The sequence below is a fragment of the Ornithodoros turicata genome, chromosome 2 (genome assembly GCF_037126465.1).
Source record: "Ornithodoros turicata isolate Travis chromosome 2, ASM3712646v1, whole genome shotgun sequence".
Classification (NCBI taxonomy): Eukaryota; Metazoa; Arthropoda; class Arachnida; order Ixodida; family Argasidae; genus Ornithodoros; species Ornithodoros turicata.
The window spans coordinates 105,264,127-105,285,672 of record NC_088202.1 but is presented as its reverse complement, the minus strand read 5'-3'; the positions used below and the strand labels follow the sequence as shown (position 1 = coordinate 105,285,672).

General features: G+C 43.8%; 3 protein-coding genes across 5 annotated transcripts in view; 2 read left to right on the top strand and 1 right to left on the bottom strand.

Moving 5' to 3' along the window:
* LOC135385913 (dymeclin-like) overlaps positions 1 to 21,546 on the top strand; it is a 125,458-nt gene that overhangs the window by 94,194 nt on the left and 9,718 nt on the right. Inside the window, exons 2-14 of one of the 3 annotated variants that reach the window (XM_064615537.1) lie at positions 13,955 to 14,019; positions 14,467 to 14,617; positions 14,766 to 14,912; positions 16,760 to 16,875; positions 16,997 to 17,069; positions 17,136 to 17,261; positions 19,117 to 19,232; positions 19,358 to 19,546; positions 19,667 to 19,842; positions 19,946 to 20,071; positions 20,584 to 20,697; positions 21,049 to 21,143; positions 21,210 to 21,312. In XM_064615537.1, coding sequence (XP_064471607.1) covers positions 14,478 to 14,617; positions 14,766 to 14,912; positions 16,760 to 16,875; positions 16,997 to 17,069; positions 17,136 to 17,261; positions 19,117 to 19,232; positions 19,358 to 19,546; positions 19,667 to 19,842; positions 19,946 to 20,071; positions 20,584 to 20,697; positions 21,049 to 21,143; positions 21,210 to 21,312 — 1,521 coding nt within the window. In that variant the 5' untranslated portion in view covers positions 13,955 to 14,019; positions 14,467 to 14,477. Of the gene's footprint in view, positions 1 to 13,954; positions 14,020 to 14,054; positions 14,256 to 14,466; positions 14,618 to 14,765; positions 14,913 to 16,756; positions 16,876 to 16,996; positions 17,070 to 17,135; positions 17,262 to 19,116; positions 19,233 to 19,357; positions 19,547 to 19,666; positions 19,843 to 19,945; positions 20,072 to 20,583; positions 20,698 to 21,048; positions 21,144 to 21,209; positions 21,313 to 21,546 lie in introns of those variants that run through there. The other 2 variants (XM_064615535.1, XM_064615536.1) reach the window with 2 other exon arrangements.
* LOC135385911 (mite group 2 allergen Gly d 2.02-like) lies at positions 4,994 to 10,595 on the top strand. Its single transcript, XM_064615532.1, has 4 exons — positions 4,994 to 5,153; positions 9,457 to 9,558; positions 10,076 to 10,251; positions 10,420 to 10,595. Exons 1-4 carry the CDS (start codon positions 5,075 to 5,077, stop codon positions 10,501 to 10,503), a joined length of 441 nt encoding a protein of 146 aa, XP_064471602.1. The 5' UTR covers positions 4,994 to 5,074; the 3' UTR covers positions 10,504 to 10,595.
* LOC135385915 (peroxiredoxin-2-like) lies at positions 11,811 to 13,849 on the bottom strand. Its single transcript, XM_064615538.1, has one exon. It carries the CDS (start codon positions 13,739 to 13,741, stop codon positions 13,043 to 13,045), a length of 699 nt encoding a protein of 232 aa, XP_064471608.1. The 5' UTR covers positions 13,742 to 13,849; the 3' UTR covers positions 11,811 to 13,042.

Genomic DNA, 21,546 nt, shown 5'->3' with positions numbered 1-21,546 from the left:
ACACATCACATACCAGTCACTCTGTTCGTCTTCTTGTCCTTGTTTCTTGCTGCTTAGTTGAAGGATGTACTACACCAACTTCCCCGCCTGTCTACGCTGTTAGATATCACCTCGTTTTGCTTCGGGGAAACCGGGCCGGATTGCAAGGCATGGTTACAGGCGAGCGCGAATAATATTGACAGCATCAGCATCCGGACAGTACTCGGGCGTGTAGGATAAGCGACTGCATCCGCAACCGTTCTAGTTGAAAAAGGTGTACCTTCATCCGCGTCCGCGACGATATCGAGCACATCAGCAGCCGTCGCTTTTGTAGGAGAAAAAAGGCTGCAGGGCGAAAATGTTACGTTACAAGGGGTTCTACTTTTCAGCATACAAATTTCTCAGAAACATTATGTACGTCCACAGTTGTGCAATAATATCAACTATAAAGGCACAGAAATTTCTAGGGATTACACATTTCGACGTGATTTTTTACACCTATGGGGCGTCGTAATAGGGAACGCTCATTTGCTGCTAAAATGCAGATATCTGCGCGCACTCCATGCAGAGGCACGCGTCTTTTATCCGCGCGAATTTCAACGCGTTGTATTTCTGTCCGCAAACAAAGATGTCGTGCGGATATCCGCGAATATGACTGCACCCGCGCACAGCTCAATTATGCTTGGTCTGCTCAGCCGTGCCATGTTGGTGTCTTGTGTGCTTTCATGGCATCCATTGGCATGATATATCATTGGCCTTGAATCGTGATGCGGTGGTCCCACAATTAAATTTCACATCGTGTTCTCCGGGCCAAGATGGTATATTTTAAGAACTTCCTTGTTTTGTTGTCGATCCTCAGCTAAGTTGTGAGAAGTGTTTCTACTACCGCATAGCTACTGATGAGGCAAAGAAAGACAGAAGGACGAACACGCCCAGTTGCATGCCGCAGTTGTTGAAACGGCATGATAAAAGGAAAGTTGATAAAGGTTGATGAAAGCGGAATTATAGTTATATGAAGAGCACAGATACATAGAAATATAGTTATAGTACGTGCATATGTATCGTATATATTATTGCGCGTTCCTATACGTCCTAGCTACCATGAAGGGAAACTGGCCTGTCTCATAAGTTCTACGGTTCCGGGTCTTCGGAGTTTATTTTTGGCATATTCGTAGGATATTTTTCTGAGTTTGTTATGTTCCGAGGATTCGGCGCTTTTCGTCTTTTATTTATCGTATCGTCTGTTAATATCTGAAGTTAGGAGAAAAAGCTACAGCTGTGAAACGAAATATTCACAAAAAGAATGAGACGCTGCCTCCCCTAAACGCTCACTGTCATGCTGGGGGACTTGCAGACAACGATATCTGTGCCACGACCACCTATGGCGACGTGAACATCTCGGAATCCTGGTATTCCTCTACATAATCGCTTGCGTCCGATCATGCTGTCAGTGTTGCAACATCAAGCTTCCCCTTAATGAAGAAAATTTGCATGCCATCTGTGTTTCCATGTCTACTTTGAGGGGAAAGCACGATTCACAGAAAAGGAAAAAACCCTATGCGCTGGACGTTTTCAAAGCAGACCTGGGAAGTGGCTGAAATGGCCTCAAAATGCCCTGATGCCCTTAGTAGTGCCATTAGATAAGGTACCATTTTCAGTGACTCCAACGGCGAATTACCTCTAGGCAACGATGGAGTTCACCGCATTACATAGATGCTGATTGCTTCGTTAAAGCAAATGACACCTGAACTTTTTTGCGAAGCTGTAATCCCTTCAACCCTTTGTTTGTTTTAGTTACGGTTAGATTCACTTGTAAGAAATATAATTTTGGTTCGGTTTAGTTCAGAAACAGCTGTTAATAATATGGTGCAGTTCTAGTTCGTACTCCTGGTGTGAACACCTCCATCGATGCAGGCAGGAACGCAAGTTTCCGAGAGATATTTACAAGATATTTTTTTATGTTTTCCAAGACTTCTCGTTGTAGATTTCTTTCTTATTTTTTCAGAGGTTAGGAAGAAAATCCCCCAAGTTTGAAAATTCCGTCATTAGAGAATAGCTCGCGCATCACTCGCAAATGAATTGTCCTGGCCAATCTCCCTTAGTGGCTCACGGCCATTATCTCGTTGGTAGAAGAAGAAGAAGAATTAAAAACACAAGCGCCTCCAACATACTCCACCTTCTGATATCGTGAAACTTCAAGGCTGAAATCAGCTACGAGACCTGGGATTTTCAAGCAAACGAACGTTAGCGTTACTATACTCTGGCACGCAAGCCATGTTCGCACGTGCCTTTAGAACAAGGAAACAGCATCGACAGAGCATGTGTTGACGAAAACAATAATGAGGGGTAAGTTCGGTAATCCACAGAGCAGAAACGTGAAGTTGGTTTATCGTTCGTATGAGACACTTTCTAGCAGGCCGGAGGCCTTTTAGCCACTCTTGTTGTAAGTAATGCATTAGGTGAGTAACACGCTGCAGCACATTGACTATACGTACCAGTGTGAAAGCGGTACTACGAGCCGGAAGTTACTAACAGAATTCGATGTCCGGTACTCTGTTTAAGAATGCTGTCTTTGAATTCCTCAAGAATCCTTGTCTTGAACTCCACAAGTGCGTTTTGCACGAAACGATTCCGTTGAGGCCGCAGAGCACTTTGTGTCTCCCGCCCTTCATCTCCCCAGGCCGGAAATGCATGCATCATCGCCGATGTTTCTTTTGGTTTACCTGGATAGTAATCGAGGACGTAGCAAGTACGGCAGGTACGCGTCGTATCGTAAGGCGGGGGTAAGTCATTGACGAGTGTAACATAACCCCGTGGTTTCGTGGTTTTCAATGTCGTACATCGTAGCATACTATTTCCGATAAATATTTTCAATTTTTTCCTTCTCGAAGGGTGGAGAATACACATAGACAAACATCTGAATGCGGTATATAATGAACTGACGATGAGTTTTCTTTCGCAGCATTCTACCCACATTGCTGCGTCTGCAAGTGAAGCTATGAAGTTCGTGAAAATGTTCCAACATGTAAGACCCGCATGCACAAGACAGGTAAAACCATGTACGAGAACGGTCGCAAACCAAGATCAACCTACTTGAAAGTAACACTTTCTTGAAACGTTCGGAACCGCCCGCGCGCGTCACGCACGAACTGCCGTACGCCATCTCTCTCTCTTCAAACCCCTTCGTTAAACGCCTCTGCATATACAGTTCAAATTACATCTGAAATGTTCATAGGCCGACTTGCAGGTTGTGCAAATTTTACGTGCAGATGCCTGCACAGGTACTGTGTCATTCCTTCACGGTCAGTATACAGTTTACAGAGTTTGAGTCAGAGCCTTCAGAAGGCTGTTAGAAGTCTCAGTTCAGTTCGATTGTGCACGTACGACTCACTGAGGAAAAATTCTTATACATGAGTCATAATAGGGAGGGCAGATTACGAGATCACCACACCTGTCCTTCTCCATAGAATAAGTTGACCGTCCGCACTTTGACTCGGAGACACGCAGGATGTCGTTGAGTCACAATTGCGTTTTGTTCCCAAGAAGTATCAAACATTTCAACTTTCCTGCGTTGTTGAGTTTGAGTTTGATTATAGAAAAAAAAAAACGCGTGGTGCGTGCGTTGTGTGGTATATTTAGAAAGCTATGCCCGCAGCACCTAAACACTATAAATACTCTACAGGGTGTTTTTTTTTTTTTTTTGATACAGACTTTTCATAAAGACACTATAAGGGCTATAGACATCCTGTTTTCACTTCTATCATCTCTGGGCCGGCGGACGTCCTTGGCCAGCTGTTGCTCAACCGTCGAATGACTAATTATATAAAAATCGTTAATTAACTTTTTAATTATAAAAGCTACGAAGTTCTCCTAAGGAGAACATCTGTTCCTTTCGGTCACCTGATACAGCCGTTTTCAGAACAAAAATCCGCTGGGTAGATCGTCCGCAAAATATTCGTAAAGGAACACCTTTTTTTTTTTTCGCGCATTTTTGCAGACCCGTCTTTCCTTCCCCGAAAAAAGAAAAATACACCCTGTATCACTCCGCTTTTTCTTTTTCGTGGACTAATTTGGTCACCTAAAGTATCTTAAATATGTACTGAAATCTCAGCACACGGTAACGGCGGTAGATCACGTATAGAGGGGTAGAAGATCCAGCGAACCGGTTGGGAAATATTAGGGGAAGAGCCTTAAGACCAGAGACGTCGATATTTCGAACAGTGACTGTTCGTCTTCGTATTTCGAAGAAAATGTCAAGTTCGGAAGAACCGCTATAACATAGCGCACAAAACTGCAGCCAATGTTGACGTTACGTCAATGACGTGATAGTGATATAAAAGTCGCGATTTGATGGCTCGTGTCCTACTTCTTTTTTTTTATTCCGCGTTAGCACCGCGAAGCAACTGTAGCTATGAACGGTGTACAGACGTGGGCAGACGGAGAAAGGACAGCAGTAGGAGTGGGGGGACGAGGGGCTACTGTGCGTCCTGGGCCGGCTTCAGGGGGAGCTGTGCCGACATTCGTGCCTTGAGTCCTACTACAAGGCAGAAAAACAAACTGTACTCGAATCTCGTATCCTATCTCGCTTTTTATTTATTTATTTTTTAAAAGCCGCTTTTAAGCGAAGCACCACGTAAAAGCTGTTGTTTTGGCATAGCGTTACCCGGAGTCACTGTTTACTCTGCCCTGCAAAGAACACTTGAGCGCTTACGTCGGTATGGTTTAAAGGGGTCATCACAACTGCGGTTTGGTCGATCGTACTGTGTGCTTGTCAACTGAGGCTAGGAAACTCTCGAGTGGAACAGCCACAACAAATACATGTAGCGGCGATGGGTGGAGAAACTTGACAACCAGTGAAACAGTGTGGTATGCCAATCTTGCTTTTCGAGCCGCTGATGGCTGATGTGTGCATGAGACAACTTGTAGCCTCCTTACCCACATCAGGAGGTTGAGCGAGCGCGGAAGCGGGAAAGGAGGAAGGAGAGCAGTATTCATAAGGGAGCAGCGACGAGCCCACCGTTAGTGTCATGTTCGACACGCTACACGAGCAGAAAGTGTCACTCATTACATGTAGCTCACTGAAGAGACGAACGCAATGGGAAACTTGGCTGTCGTCTACCTTTTGACAATCATCCTGCTTTCCGAGGCACGCGACATCAAAATCGAAAAATGCGGTAAGTTATAGTCACGTTTCATGTCACCTGTGCACCTTCTTTTTGATTTGGAAGTATTGCAAGATTTCAAAGAATGCATTCACGAGCCTCATAGCCTTGCATCACTTTTGACACGAGTCGTCATGCCAGCCGGAATTGGTTGATTATTGCCCGATTATGCTGGCCAAATCACACAATCAAGGGGACACCCTGATCGCAGCGGTGTGTTGTAATTGTAATTTATTGACCATAAGGAACATGAGACAGGGACAGCTTAGCAACTTTGTGTCCTGCATGGACATTTCCAGAGCTGCACCGAGTAATAAAAGTGGCTAATTTCGCGACCTTAATATTCGCGAATTCGTGTGGAAGCGCGTTTCGGGAATATCTCGCGGGACATTAATTTCGCGAATTCGCATGAAAGCGGACGGAAGCGGAAATCGCGGGATCATAGAGATCATGTTCAGTTCAGATCAGTTCATGATACTGCCGGCAGTGTCATAAAGCCCTGCAAGCCAGCTGACTTAAAAGGCTTACCGTGAACTCCAATCCCGTGACAATGACATACGTGCTGGTTTTGTATGAGAGCATGTATCTGCAATGCCAAGTGATACAGTATAAACTACAGATGGTGAAGTGGCGTTTCAATTATAGCAGCGTTTGAAGAGAACAAATTTGTGAGAATAAAGATCGTCAAGTAAGTCGATTTGTCTTTGTGGAGCTGATATCGCCGCGAATGCAATGCCCATACTTTTTCATCTCGCTAGTATTTCGCGGAACCTTCATTTCGCGAAAAAAGTTCGATCACGAAATTCGCGAAAATTAAGTCCTCGCGAAAATTTCTACTTTTACAGTACACTTCATTCAGTGCTTAGTATGAGGGTATCCTGTACCAGGTTCCACGTCCAAATATATCGCAGGTGTCAATATCGAAAGGAAACAGACGACTGTCTATTCTGGCGTCCTACTGGTGCATATTCTGGTGTTTCCTTGAAGCCCAATGGTTCCTCAAGTGAAAAGCTGTGCACGTAGCCTTTTTCGATAAGAAACGATATACGCGCACAATATTCCGAATAATGTGTCAGACTTATGCAGAGACCAGGCCTGTACAAGGTACTGAAAAAAAGTATAGAAGTTGCTGAGTACCATGCAAAAAAAAAAAAAAAAGAAATGAATAAATAAATAACTGAGTAGAGTACAAAATATTCAAGCTTGAAAAGTATTTCAGTAGAATACTAAAGGTTACTTCCAAGTTACCGTCAAGTTATTGTTATTTGTGAAATTTACTATCGAACAAATAAAAACAAAGTGAAGATTTCAACGTATTCTCGTTCGGATTGCTTTCCCGCGGTGCATTATTGGTGCATGCTCTCTTCCTCTCTCTCCTATCGCAGACGTTTCGGCCGATGAGGTCGCTCATGCGAATACCGGATCAGTACCGGATGCTGTGCTCATAGGAGGAGGAAGAGGCACAAAACGAAAGAGACCCAGCAAGCTACCTTAAACTACATCTATTGTATTAATCAACTGTCTGTTTCAGTTGTGAACATTTGTAGCCATCCTCACTCGCTGTGACTGTGTGAAACACCCGTCCTCTCCCATGCCTTCTCCAGACACCGAGCATTCACGAACATGCCCTTCACATCATCACATCATCCCATGTATATCTATTAAACCAAAGGCGCCTCCCGCTTTGCAGGCTACGCCGCAGAAGGTAGGCTACGCCGCAGATTAGGTACCCCGGAATATCTGAGATGTAATGTACGTGAATGTAAGAGCATTGCATTTAGCCAAAACACACGAAGTTTTCTCGACCCTCCCGTTTCTCGGAAAAAAAAAATAAAAGTAAATGAAAGTGAGTATACTTTGTGGGCAAGAGTACAACAACAACGACAACAGATAAATTAATGATGATGAATGGGTAAATTCGCCACATGAGGTGCGGCCCACTACCCCAAGGCACAATGTACAGGATGAGATGTGTCCTGATGATGAGATGATGAACGACGCTGAATAGGGGTCAATAGTCAGTGCAGTCAGTGAGACAACACCAACAGGACGTTAGGCAAAAACACAGCACACAAAAGCACACATACAGCTCACTGGTGCGCAGGCACATCATATAGGGTAGAGAGGAGACCGGCGTCCCGGAGAAAAATTTTGAGAAAAACTTTTGAGTCCCGCTCAAGAGCGGGACTCAAAGTACTCGAAAAGTATTGAAGTTAAGTTACTAAATTCCGAATTAGATTGTCAGACACCAAGTTATTGCCAAACGTATTTAAGATACAGTTACTTAATTGAGTAGAGTATTCAAGTTGCGTACAAGTCTGCCGGAGTGCAGACCACACCCAGAGTCTTGTCAGCTCAACCGAACTCTTTGCCTGTACCGCGGAAGGAATATGGGTCGTACTGGTATTTCTTTGAAATCGGAGTATATACATACACAGAGTGTTTGGTCTAACGTGTCCCGAAATTTTATTTAAAGCGAGCGATAAAAGAGAAACGAGCGCTACTTTTCAGCTACTTGACTAAGAAACATGTGCTATTAGTGAAGCAGTACCTGTTTCTTACTCAAGTAGCAGAAAAGTACCACTTCCAATATAATTTCTGGACACGTTAGAGCAAACACCCTGTATAGGCACAAACCAAACAGCATACCTCGATTTCTGAGGCGGTGGTGGTGGTGGTGGATCTCTGAGGCGCATTGCTCCGTGACACCATACAGAGAAGGCAGCCTCGTCATCGGTCTGCAGGACGCTATAGCCTGACAGTAGATATGATCTCGCGCATGTATCATCGTAGTTCACCATATACTCTCACCATATACCATCAAGGGTTGAAGTGTGTTCAATAAGCACATAGTAACGGCAGAAAGACTACAGGCTCTCTATTGCCTTCCGTCGAATACTACTTCTTCATTCCATAATTATAATGTAATCACGAATGAATCTATTTCTTTCTAAAAGTAATAAAAGAAAGGGAGGAGGAAAAGGAACCAACAGGTGATGTTCTGGCGTTTTTCGATGTCTTGGTTAGCTTTTAGTTGCCCTTTACTATTGTTGTTCCAGTATTCAGATAGCGGGGTAGCTTTTGTTGTGGTGCAATTGTCAAGTTCAGCCATGGGGTGTACATATGGTGCTGCTGGTTAATCGTTCTTTTTGACTGAACAATCGACAGCAGTTATTGGTCACTTTGCTGACTTCATTCGTGCAAAGTAACGATAACCGCTGAAGAAACGATGACCCCGCACGTGGTTATCCAAATCACCTCAACGAAGGCTTATCGGAGTTAGCGTTAGGGACACTCACACTTCCCAAGTGAAATTAGTTATGCTGCCTGCTTGATGGCCACGCGTGATAGAATAGGCGGAAATGTTATCTTTACTGTTTCTCGCCCTCCTTCTCGGCGCTTATACGTTGTTGTTTTCCTCTTGAGCGCCAAGTATGTAAAGCCAGCCGCCCTCAGATTTAACCGAAACACGTCTGCGAACAGGGCACGCGAAGACGTGTCGTACCGGGCCAGATATGAACCCTTCAACGCAAGTGCTCGTCAGGATCTGGCACCAGAGGAGCCAGAGCGTGACCTATATCTCGCGCTGCATTACTGACGGAGTGTTATGTCTTATTTATTTATTTGATTCCATGAAGCAACTGCGGCTATGAGCAGCGTACACACTCGGACAAATGGAGAGAGGACAGCAGGAAGGAGTGGAGGACAGGAGGGTTTAAGCCACCTGCTTTCCAGTAAATCTTATAATGCAGGTTGACACGGATGCAAATAGTTGTATGTCACGATTCTTTGGCATAGTTTGGGACGCAGCCCCTTTAATTGGTGGAGACGTCAAGTTGTGAACACCCTCGTTACTGCTCTTGCTGAAATATGTAGTATACTACTAACAGGGGAATATGAGGACTCGTTTGTACCACGTGGTTTGGGCCAAAACGACTAGTTTTCGACATGTATTCTCTCTCTATATATATAGTCGGGGTCAGGCTAAGGACGGCATTGCCTGGTGCATATTTTTCTCCCTGACAACCAGAGGCGAACATAGCGTTCGAAGCGTTATATATAGAATTCCTTCTGTAGCCATATTTCCTTTTCACGAAGGTTATTTTTCATATTATCATAAAGTTCTAGTTCAGCGCCGGAGCCGTTCTCGGGCTGAACACGACTACATATATAGTATCATTTTCTTCTTCTGCTCATTCTTTCGTGTTTCTAACTGAGACTTCCTGTTGCATCGCATTCGGTATATCATGGGCTAAAGTACTGCTGTGTCTGCTTGCGACTTCACTGAAGATTCATGAAATGTCTAATTCAATAGGTGGAGGTGATGTCAAGCGAGTAGATATGACACCCTGCGACGCTGAGCCCTGTGCCGTCAAACGTGGAGACGTAGCTGTCATCAACATCCCATTCACGTCTAGTAAGTGCATAGACTATTACGTTACTCATTACGTAGCTTTCAATTATTCGTGTACAACAATAAGACACGTGGACTGAGACAGAAGCTTAATCTCGGTAGCCGCCGATATTTCGAACAATCTCTGTTCGAAATACCGGCAACTCCCTTACCTGGAGGCTTCTGCCTCAATCTACGTTTTCTCCTTCTCTCTCCCTCCCCCTCCTCTCTACTAATTTCTTTCCCTCTACTTTTCTAATTTCTCTTTTTTTACATTTCTTACTCTCTCTCCTTCTTTTCTCTCTCTCTCTATCCTTTTTTTCTACTCCCCCTTCTCCCCTTTTCACAACGGAGACTCCTCTTCCTTTCTGTACATCGTACCACCACCACCACCACCATCTACTTTCACCGAGCCTCTGGAATGGAGGAAGTAGAACTAAAAGCATCGGGTACTTATTTGGGAGTTGCTGTAATTGTATCAATTATGCCCTTTGTTCATGTCTATGTGGTTCGCGTTCATAATTTGGTGGTTGCTATGCAGATCAGGACACAACCTCTGTGAAAGTGGGCATCAGCGCTAAGCTAAAAAATGTGGAGCTTCCGTTACCGGGCGCCGATTCCGATGGCTGCAAGAACAAGGGACTCACGTGTCCACTAAAGAAAGGCTCGAGCAACGCATTCACTTACAAGCTCAAGATACAACCATTCTATCCAAAGGTCAGGCATAAATCTAAGGAAAAAAAAGAAAGAAAAAATGCAAACGACAGGTGGACTTCCGTTGTGATGTTGTCATGCGAGATGACATTTACCTGTCTGGCATGACTCACGTGACTGCGCGCAAAGTCTCGTGCATAAGCACTTACTGGCAACTTCTTTGTTTTACAGATCAACGCGACAGCCAAGCTGCATCTGGCTGGAATCAATGGAGATCTCTTCTGCGTACTCTTTCCAATCAGCATCGTCGATTAAGATTATGTGTGCACCTACCAGTGAAAACCTGTACAGTACTTCTGTTACCTCCGTTTAAAGACGCGCACGAATAAAGCGTAGGACTATTTGTACTTTTCCAAGCCTCCAGATGTTTTCGACGCTTTTCTGATGGGGTGCCGACTTGCCTTCTTTCTTGTGCATCCGGAAACGTACGTGTATATGAGACTGATACGGCAATGTTCGTCACCGCTTCACGGTCAACTTGGCCAAGTTTCTCTTCCAAAGACAGCTTCCCATATTAAACCCAAACTTATTACCCCCTCACTCCCAAAGACTCGGATGTCCCGGATCCCAACACTAGAAATGAATGATTCTCTGCCGGGGATGGGGGTGAAGTATTTGGGTAACGCTGCGACCAGCTTGCTCTGATTGGGTGGCCCGGTGAGGTCAAAGGGTGAAAAAAGGTGGCGAATGATGATGGTGGTACACGAAAGAGAGCGGGAACAGTTGTGTGAGGCACCATATCGAGAAAATGAGGGACTACAACCATCGACCTCAATATCGCAACTACCAATAAACTGTATGGGCACTATTAAGATTTGTATAATCAATGGAATACACAAAAGTTGTGGTTTTTAGGGAGCGTCCACATCTCTGACCGTCGATCAGAAGGTGTGAATTCAAATCCCACTGCTTGTACCTTTTCTTCAACTGCCATCATTCACTTGAAGTTCCTCATTATCGAGTTCTATACGCGCGCAAAGTGTACGACCGTGGACTTGGACCAGCGTGGCACGCGCGCAACATCACGAACTCCTGGGCAACCAGTTGCCCGGTGAACGAGTGGAGAACTTCAAGGTGTGTGCGACGTTGCAGTGCCTGGCCACTCCGACGTACTTCACTGACGATAAAGTTCTTTTGTCGCTCTTTGAATAAATCAAGTGTGAAAACAGTTGCGTATGTGTGTGTTGAACACAAGCGTGAAAACATTCCATCCCACTACGCGAAAATGAGTGTCGCTGTCACTGCTTCGCACATTGCGCGCGAAAAAGCGCTTTTTTTTTATTTGGTTTAAAATTCTGTCGTTAAAAAGCCATCAGAGCAGCACACATGCATTTTTGCAGGCAATTATACAGCAAGGCAGACATTCGGTCGGTGAGGGAACTAAACTAGATGACTAATTACCTAAAGCGCACTACCTTTTTAAGTATTGGTTTTCAGCGAAATGAGGGATAGCAAAATTGGAACTATTCATTATCCAAAGCCGGCCAATTATTAAAGCATGCAAAAACGGTATCTATGCTGCTCTCATAGCTCATGAAAAATTTGTATCCAATATGTCATCATACTTTGCAAGTTTTAATTTATTTCTCAAGTGTTCACTCACAGCCAAAGTCCTTTTTGGTGGTACACAGTGCAGTCAGTTACCCTTCACACAGAAGCCAGAAAAAAAAAAAAAAAAAGTACAGTCATAGATCAAACATAAAAAAGCTAAAACATGCAGCTGACCAAACTACAACTCATACGAGTTACGAAACACAATCGTTACCACTGGCGTTATGGGAGCATTGCAAACACAACATCGACAATAATATTTGGTAAGTCCAAGTAAAATAGGTCTCTAGGACTTGTCCTCCGCGAGCACAAGAAATTCTGCGCAATCCACGACGCCGAGAACAATTCCTTACAAATATCGTATAGCGAGTTTCTGCCTACGTTCAGATATCATTGTTAGGCGAGGCGGCAAGGAGGCAGTGCCTGAAGAAAGCATTGTCACCGGCCCTATGTATTCCTGCGCAATGCAGTATGATGCTCCTGCACACCGTTTAGATGGCACAACTGTGTAACGGTGACATCTGCCCCAGAATATATTTTAATCATTGTATATCATTTTTCACCGTTTATTCGCTAGTGACCTTGTATTGAACTATCAACAAAAATTTATTTTACCTTTAATGATGTTACACATAGGGTTGCAGGTTGGTGCTTGTCCTGTTCCTCTGTAACAAGTGGAGAGTTCTTTGTGGCATTCTTTCTAGGTGTGCACCCTATATTTTTACAGAAACTTTCAAATCTGGAGACAATGTTAGAGTCTGACTGCAGCACATCATGAGTTGGTAAACAGACCTTGTAGGGATAAATTCCATGATAGGCATGAGCGATGGGCAAGAACACGTAAACAACATTTGGGGGCTGGTTTCAACCCCCTCCCCATACACCAAGTGATACATTCCTCATAAGCTCAAGATGCTGACACATGAGTGACACAGTCATCAGATTGGTGTAGATTAGGCATGTTTTTTGAAAGCAAGTGCAAAAGGTAGGAGCAGATTACAAATTGGGTTAACTCCCATCCTTCAAAAACTGCAACACATTTAGGCATATCACAATGCACCTACTAACTCAACAGTTTTTTCTGAAGACCAGTTTTTATTGCTATAAAATGACGAAAACAAGCCAGCCTTGTTACCAAAACATGATATTTGTCCAACCAACATAGGCGTTGTAACTCCTATCCAGGACACAGGATCCAAACTCGCGGTACCCCTTGCTCATAGTTGTTCAAGTACGTCGTCGTTTAGTTGACCTTGTTGAAGTACTCCTGTGAGTTCTTCGGGTCCGGCTTGATAGTTGGCGCGTTGGGCTGCCATCCAGCAGGGCACACCTCACCATGCTTCTCGACGAATTGGAATGCCTTTACGAGCCTGAGTGTCTCGTCAACTGATCTGCCAACAGGAAGGTCGTTGACAGTGATTTGACGAACGACGCCTTTGGGGTCAATGATAAACAATCCACGCAATGCGATTCCTGCGTCTTCGAGCAAGACACCGTAATCCCTGGATATGTTTTTGTTGAAGTCAGAAAGCAGTGGGATGTTCGTTTTCCCTAAACCACCTTCCTTTCGGGGAGTGTTAATCCATGCAAGATGAGAGAAATGGGAATCTACGGATACCCCAACAACTTCTGTGTTGATCTTCCGGAACTCATCAGCCCTGTCACTGAACGCGATGATCTCTGTCGGGCACACAAAGGTGAAGTCCAGGGGATAAAAGAAAAGTACCAGGTATTTGCCGTTGTAATCAGATAAAGAGAGTTCTTTAAATTCACCGTTCACGACAGCCTTGCCCTTGAACGCCGGAGCAGGCTTAAGAACTTCAGCAGCCAGAAGTTTTGGAGCTATGTGAATCATGCGTCTGCGCAAGCTGTCATTGCAGAAGTTGTATGTTGCTGCACGAGTAGTACCCAGACGAGCAATGGAAGCGAAGATAAGGGACATTTTTCGGTTCTAATATTTACGCACAGCAACAGAACAGTAAACACAGCTCAGAGCCGGCAACAAACTTACGACGTCTCGTAATGTCTCGAGGGCCTCTCGTGCAAAACCGGCGCCCCGGCGCTGCCGGCGCTGCGCTGCTAGCGACGCAGGAACCGGATGTTGTGGTTGTAGCGCTTAGCATCATCATCAGCGCGTTGGTTGAGTTGGCTGGAAACCGTGTGTTGGGTGACTTGGTGTGATGCGTTTTTCGGCCTGTTATAGGTAAACCGCTGCCACAGGTAAAAAATAACTCAATGGCTGCACATATTTCCGTGTCTCTCAAACATATTTCGGCCGCAAGCTTTGATAGATTCGTGACCGCAGGCATGTTTCCAGTTTGCAGGGACAGGGACCACCCATCATTTTTTATTATTTTTTATGCGCATTAGATTAAATAAACAAGCAATCGAGTTCGGTCGTATTCCATGCGCAGTTCATGACATAATTAGCTTGAAACAAACCGAGGACAAGTAAGGTGCGCCACGGCAGTTCAACGTGAATCGATGCACATTTTGTAGCGGATTTAGTTGGGAGGTTTAAAGTGTTTGACAGCATTGTTCCTTGAAGAACGCAAAAACATCTTACATTAGAAGGGTCAAAATGATCCAACAGGATTAGAAGTCGTTCATAGCTGTGCCAGAATTCACTGACAAGAGCCTTACGCCTCCCACCTTGCATAATCACAGATGGTTCAGCGATGGGAACAACGACCAGTACTCTCCATGACCTAACTAAAAATGAGCACTTGCAGCGCTTGGTGGGCAAGGATTCTATTACTCCAAATGACCCGTACTGGAATCAGTTGCTGTCATTCACCATTAAGCCACCAAGGACCAAGTAAGTTTACCTCAATCAAGGTTCACATCGAAAGTTTGAGATTCCAGACCTCGCATTTTTGCTCTAGTATTTTTGAATAGGAAATATTAAGCTACAGAAAGTGTTGCAATGTGCAATCAACAGTTCTCAATTTTTTTCTTTTTCGCAGGGGCGACTGCGAGTACCTTGATGAAAGTGTCAAACCGCTGCTTCATAACCTGCTGACCAACAATGCAGCCTCGGGTAACTTTGGAGCTCTAGTTCATGTGTTTTTGACACGAGCCCAAGAACTCAAGGCATCAGCTCAGTGTGAAAAGTAAGTTGGTCTACTAATGTACAAAAAGAGCTTTGCAAAGACTTGCCTGGGCCTGTTTAAGGGACCGAAAGTGCAGCCTCACAAAAGTGTGAATAATGCCTTGCCATTATGTGTCAGATACATCCCCATTAGGGTTGGGATCCTGCAATCTAGGGATCCCGGCACATTTTTATGTCCCAAAATCCGGGAACATTTGGTGTCAGGCGTCCCTTGTGCGAAAAATATCCATTGCAATCAGAAACTGAATCAATGGCATCGTCCACAACGCAACAACACATGAAAAACACATCAGCTGCTGACTCAACTCACCACTCAGCCCATAACTAAGAACAACCATCGCGCGGCATTAAAACTCCTGCACAATCATGATGGTTCTTACAATCCCTAACAAATATTGCAAAATATTACAAAATATTGTGGACATGCGTCCCTCTCTCTCTCTCTTTTTTCTTTTGATTTTCATCGATACATTGATTTGAAAGTGAAAAGCAAAAATGGAAACTGCCGTTCCAGAAAACTAGAGGCTGCTACTCCAGACCAGAACACAATAGCTACTATGGAGAAATGAAAAGGACAAGAGCAAAACACATCAATCTGTAGATAATGCACGTTGTATTGGTGTTCGTAACAGTGTGGACGCATAAGTAGTTATAGTCTTATACAGGGGCAGCGCAACGTCCTGAATTCAGGGGAACCCCAGATCCCAACCGACGCCCCCTTCTATCTCCCACCGCCACCATCAATTCATGCCCGGGCCCCAAAAATTCAAGGCAGTCTAAATGACAAAAAGTGGCAAATGCTTTATTGTTTTCGTCTTGTATGGATTAAATGCATATTGCATTACTTGCATATGAACGTTTCAGTATACAGAATAATAACAAAAACACACCACACAAGCCCTATTTCTGACTGTATCACAGCATCCCAAATACTCCTGCTCTAAAACTCTTCTGCAAGACGAATTCCTTTATTACATATAGCGTTGTCGTCAAGCATGTCGAGTATCTCTGTGTCGGTGTGCAAGATGCACACATGGTTTAGCCGTCTCCGCCCCATTTGACGATCTTAGGAACGTCTTCACTCTCCGCAGTAATGAGAACGATTTCTTGGCCGTGGTTGAAGTGGCTGGTACAACCAACAAGACACGGATACAACACACCCAACCAACCGACAAAGCCTTGACTATGTGGCAATTTGATAGATTCAGGAAAAGGATTTGTGGCATTTTATTCGCGTGCGGCACCTGAGATAACACTTTGGAGCCTCACCTCCATGGGAATTTCGCGCCCCCTTCACAAATCCAAGGGGTCAACAGTAACCCCTACAGTAACCCATCGCCCCTGGTTGTATACAACATCATGGGGACAGTTGCACAAGAATCATGATCCTGTCCCAGGATGTCGGGATCTTCTTTTAGTAATCCCAAAATCTTAGAAATGTAAAAAGGACTTGGGATTCCAAACCCTAATCCCCACACTGTTCTCTCGTATGCTATGCCATGGGATGGTTGCATTTTGTTACTTACTTTTATCTGGCATACTGTGAGCTTCGGAATTGCTGTTAGTTGAAATAGTTTGCGGTCATTTTCTTTATTCTCATTGCTGTCATGCCAAGCACACGGAATAATCGGTGTGAGAGAACTGTGCGGTGAAATTTTTATCACAGCATGAGTGAAAAACTTAACATGTGAAGCTACCTCTGCAGTGCCACTTTGGCAGTTATCACACAGTTTGCTCACTTTTCACTGATTTGTTCAACTGCGATTATTCCAGCTTATCACTGGATATGTGCTTCTAATGTGTGAAGGCCAGCCTGTGCATTCTAAACTTGTCCTTTCATTACAGCAGCATCTTCATTTGGCAGACATATAATGCACTTTTCATCATAAAGTGTATTGCCAAGTACTTCATAGTAACCATTACGGAAGATAATGTCGTAAAGCAGTTTCATGCCTCCAGTGAAGGTCAGTTCACTTTCCTCTGGCTGTAATACTTTCAAAGATTTATGTTCTGACTTTTCCAGAGTGACATGAAACGTCCTCAGCAGTCCTGTCTAGTAACATAAGGTGTGCTCATATATTTCAGATGGAAAGCATGATGACTTGTTGGAACAGTTTATTAATGCGCTGGTTGAGATTGTGGTCGATGTGCCCCTTCTGTAAGTAGGCATACACATTGTAAGCCAGGTCTTTCTAATTTTGGTGTCATTTCTCATTCATTTTAGGGACTTCACATATCCACTTCATGTTGAGGCCATCACATGCTTAGTGGTCCTCCTTTCAGTTCAGATGTTCTCTTCTCACCCAGCTGCCAAATCTCGCTTTTACAAGTCCATCATGAAAGGCAAATGGTGAGAGGTATTTCACTGTGGTACCATTGTGTGTATATCTTGTGAAAGTGAATCATGAAGTGGAACATGATGTAAAGTGTGCAAAAAGGCCAACAGACAACTTTTGAAACAAGGCAGAACATGGAACTACAGTACTGCAGTTTGTTTTATATCTATTGCCCGTTCCCATTTACGAAAACTGTCTTATATGTAGGGTTCCGACTTTTCTGTGTTTTCATTTGGAAAAAATCCTGAGCCCTCAAATCCTGGAAATTGTTCTGTTTGTTGGCGGTTCTCAGAAGTGCATTTCCGAAAAAGCCAAATTTACGAAAAAATTGAAAACTCCCCAAACATATCAGACCATTGCCAAATGAAAACACTGAAAAGTTGGAACCTTACTTATATTGTATTAAAGTGTGAAAGATCTGCTTTCCTGTGACTTGCCAAGGGCCTCATTTGACTGACGGGACACACATTCACACTGTCTCCTACATTTCTTCTCATTCGCACACACATACATATGACACAAGTACGAGGCAGCAGCATTTTCATGTCAGCAGTGTGGACAACACCAAGAAATCCGTGAAAATTGGTATATAGTGAAACGTGTTATGGAACAGGAGTAGTGACGCATAGGATTTTATGCCGACCCGAAACGTAATCTGCTCGATCGTCAACGTCATCGTCATGTTTCGGATGGCGGCGCTAGCGGTGCTGCATCTCGTGTCCATATGGGCATCAGCAGCATCATGCGAACTTGCGAAGTGGTTTATAAACCGAAAGCAGGAGCGTAGCGTACTGAGGGTGCTACATTGACGGGTGATCTCCTTTACTCGCACTGTCGTGGTGTTGGTAAAGAATATGAAGACATCGAATGGGCTACTTCCAAGTGCAAGGAAATCCGCTAAAATAACCGAAACCGTGAAGCGCGGATTGATTCCTATGTGAAGGAAGGTCACCAGGCCCGCTCAAGTCGCAAAAATGATTGCTTTCAACCTCCGACCGTTATCTGTCATCAAAGATTGCAGATTCTGTGAACTCATGGACGGAGCTGTCCCAGATTGCACTCTACCTTTAAGAACAGTGCTCTCCCGGGTTACTATACTGAAGCGAGGGAAGAAATTACAAAAAGCGTTACAGAAAGCTTTTGAAGGCGTGGATGGCATCTCTTTTGGACATGTGTCAGCCACATCGTAGTCAAGTGAGCAGCTCTACTCCTTGTCTGCAAACACTGTGCATTCGTGGAGAGCTCCTCATCAACAAAGACTAGGTGACAACTCATAGTTGTGCTCACAATATGTTCTTGTACGGGTCCACATGAAGCACGCTCCAACAAGTGATTGGAAGGTTTTCTGTGCTTAGAATATTTTATCATAGCTGCCAATAAATGTACTCACAAATTCCAGAGTGGCATACAGTAGCAGAGGGAATATTTGCAGTTTGTGAAAAGTACAGAAAGTACAAATGCAAACAAATAGACCAAAGGATGCACACCCAGCAATGTAATGTGTGTTCCAATACCTTAAGTAGATGGGCTTCTTTTTCTTATGATATTTTATTCTGACTGAAAAGCCGTAGGCTCCCCCACTAGGAGCAGCAGTTCCCCTGTGGGACCAAAGTTACAACATTTTCCAAAATGAGATATTCGAAATATTTGAATTTGACTTTTTGGGAATATTTAAATTTGATTTGAAATTAAAGTAAACAATTCGTATTTGATTTGCAATGTCTGTAAGATATTCGTATTTGATTCGATTTCTAAATTTTGCTATTCGCACAGCTCTAAAGATTACTGCTCATCTTCATCGAATATTAGTTAGGTGTGATTTTAGCCACATAGGAGTCTCTTACCTGAACTTGTTCTTTTACTTTCTAGTTCTATTCATGCTTTGCTTTTAACAAAGAGTCTGCTACAAAACTATATCAGGCAAGACAAATGCCCAGACAGTTATCACAGTTCAAGTGGAGGAAGCATCATCATTGGCCTTGCGTGTAAGTTTTTGTACACCTTGCACAGGATAGAGTTCAACATTTGCAAACGTAGCATAACTGTGATGAACCTGCACTGCCCTCAGTAAGATGCAGTTGTGCTTATCATCGGGAAACTCCATTTTCAGCTGGCTTGTGGAATGTACTTACATTGGGCTATGGAAAGGGTGATGGTGACCAGGGAAACCCCATGCAGGATGCTGTTCTAGCCCATCACAGTCTTCTCCTCTTACTAGTCCTGTCCAACCACTGTACAAGTGACAAAGGACTTTGCAATCCATACCAAAAGGCACTCTTCACTTTTGTTAATTCCCAGGGTAAACATTCCACTGCTCTTGGCAAAAAAAAAAGAAAAAGAATCAGAAAGTCATCTTTTACATCAGACGTGTCTTGGAACTTGCACTAATCTCATCTGGTACAATTTACTTCATCTGCAGATTCTGGGAGTAGCGTCGAGGCTGTTCCATCTTTCAAGCTCGACTACAGCAAGTTGTACGACACACTTTGCACGACACTGAACAATGACGAGACAACATTGCTGTTGTACCTGCTTCTTCATAGGAACACTCAGTTCAGGACATACGTCCTGTCGAGATCTAATATTGAAGCACTTGTTAGTAATATCTATCCTTCTGAGCAAAGATTGCATATCATGAAAAGAATAATGTCAGTATTGCTAGTCTGATCATGAACTTACACTAGTTTCACTATTCCAGCTGATTCCCATTCTGAAGGTCTTGTATGATGCCCCCCAAAAAACATCTCACCACATCTACATGTCTTTAATTATCCTGCTAATTTTAAGTGAAGATGACCTGTTCAACGGAGGTGTTCATGACATCGTAAGTCCTCATTAGTTTCTTTCATGACATTCATGTGTTAACTGTGGACAACAGGAAGCTCCCACTGATCTCTCACTCTGGCCTTTGTAAAATATTGGATATTGGTGATCTTCTGGGGCAATTTTAACCAACATTTCAAACCATCATCAACCAAGCCAAAAAATCAGCCATGTTTTGTTATGAAGACCTCACACACACATTGTGGTAAATGTTTGCTTTGTGGATGGGAAAAAAAAGGGAGCCATGTGGGTCAAAGGCTATACTGCATCACATAAGAATCTACCTCCTGCAGCTGTAAAAGAGCATTGTGGAACATTGCTTCTCATATTTTGTCTGTCATAAATTTAGTCATAAGTTCAGGTTATGTGCCAGTCAATAACATGCATGCATTTTGGGTGAAAGACTGGCCCTGCTCATGGGTGGTACGTCAACAGAGTGAATCATTTTTGGTGTGCAAACTTTATGTTCTGCAAGTTGGACATGTATATCTTACCACCCCCCTCGAATTTCAGACATTGAAAAATGTAGCTTGGTACACCGAAAGGTCACTGTTGGAAATATCTCTAGGTGGTCTACTCATCCTGGTGGTCATCCGCACTATACACTTCAACATGACAAGGACGCGGGTTTGTAAGATTGTATGCTAGTTGAAGAGCTCTGGCCACAGAATGACAAAATCTGTACATGAGGAATATGAGGAATATCCTGCAACTCGTTTACCCATTCTGGTGTAAGAGCTAAAACCAAAGGCAGTATAGCAGAATTAATAATGCAAGCACTTTCTGTAGCCTCAACGCCTCAACATTGTTTTGTGAGAGTGCCCCATTTTGTGGCATCACTTTGACATGACATGTCACTGTGTGGTATGAGCTTTTCAATTCACAATGTTGCAGGGACTCTGTAATTTTTTTTTGTGTGTGTGTGCATGTGCTTCAGTTGTCAAATATTTTCTTTCTTCTCTACCTTTTCCCTTTCAGGATAAGTACCTTCACACAAACTGCCTGGCTGCATTAGCAAACATGTCTAGCCACTTTAAAAGCCTCCATCCGTACGTGTGTCAAAGATTTGTCAGGTATGTTTGTGTGTGCAAGAGTGCATGAATGTTTATTCTAATAATATGGCAATCTTTCAATTATAGCTTGTTTGAGACCCTGTCCAAGAGGCTCTCTAGAGTCATGGATCAAATACGAAACAACCCAGAGCTAAAACCAAGCGAAGATGAGGACTTCTCCACAGATTTAGTGAGTAAACCCAAGGGGAAAAACAACGTTGGCAAAATGCCTGGCCGACGTATGCTTCCGACCTAAAAATCGTTGGGTCATGCTTGCAAAAAAGCATGGGCCAAGCTTGGGGATTGACATTGGCCTTACTCGGCCCAGCGCTAACCTTGCGCTAACCTCGGCGCTAACCTTGGGGGCAATGTAACAGACCGACTTATAAGACATGGGGCCAACTCAGGGTCAGTGTAGAACCAA

What these genes read in the sequence shown, in the direction of transcription:
- LOC135385915 (XM_064615538.1), bottom strand. Translation starts at nt 13,741, where the DNA reads ATGTCCCTTATCTTCGCTTCCATTGCTCGTCTGGGTACTACTCGTGCA.
- LOC135385911 (XM_064615532.1), top strand. Translation starts at nt 5,075, where the DNA reads ATGGGAAACTTGGCTGTCGTCTACCTTTTGACAATCATCCTGCTTTCC. An exon ending in CAACATCCCATTCACGTCTA is followed by an intron (nt 9,559 to 10,075) that starts GTAAGTGCATAG and finishes GTTGCTATGCAG; the next exon opens with ATCAGGACACAACCTCTGTG. An exon ending in TACAACCATTCTATCCAAAG is followed by an intron (nt 10,252 to 10,419) that starts GTCAGGCATAAA and finishes TTTGTTTTACAG; the next exon opens with ATCAACGCGACAGCCAAGCT.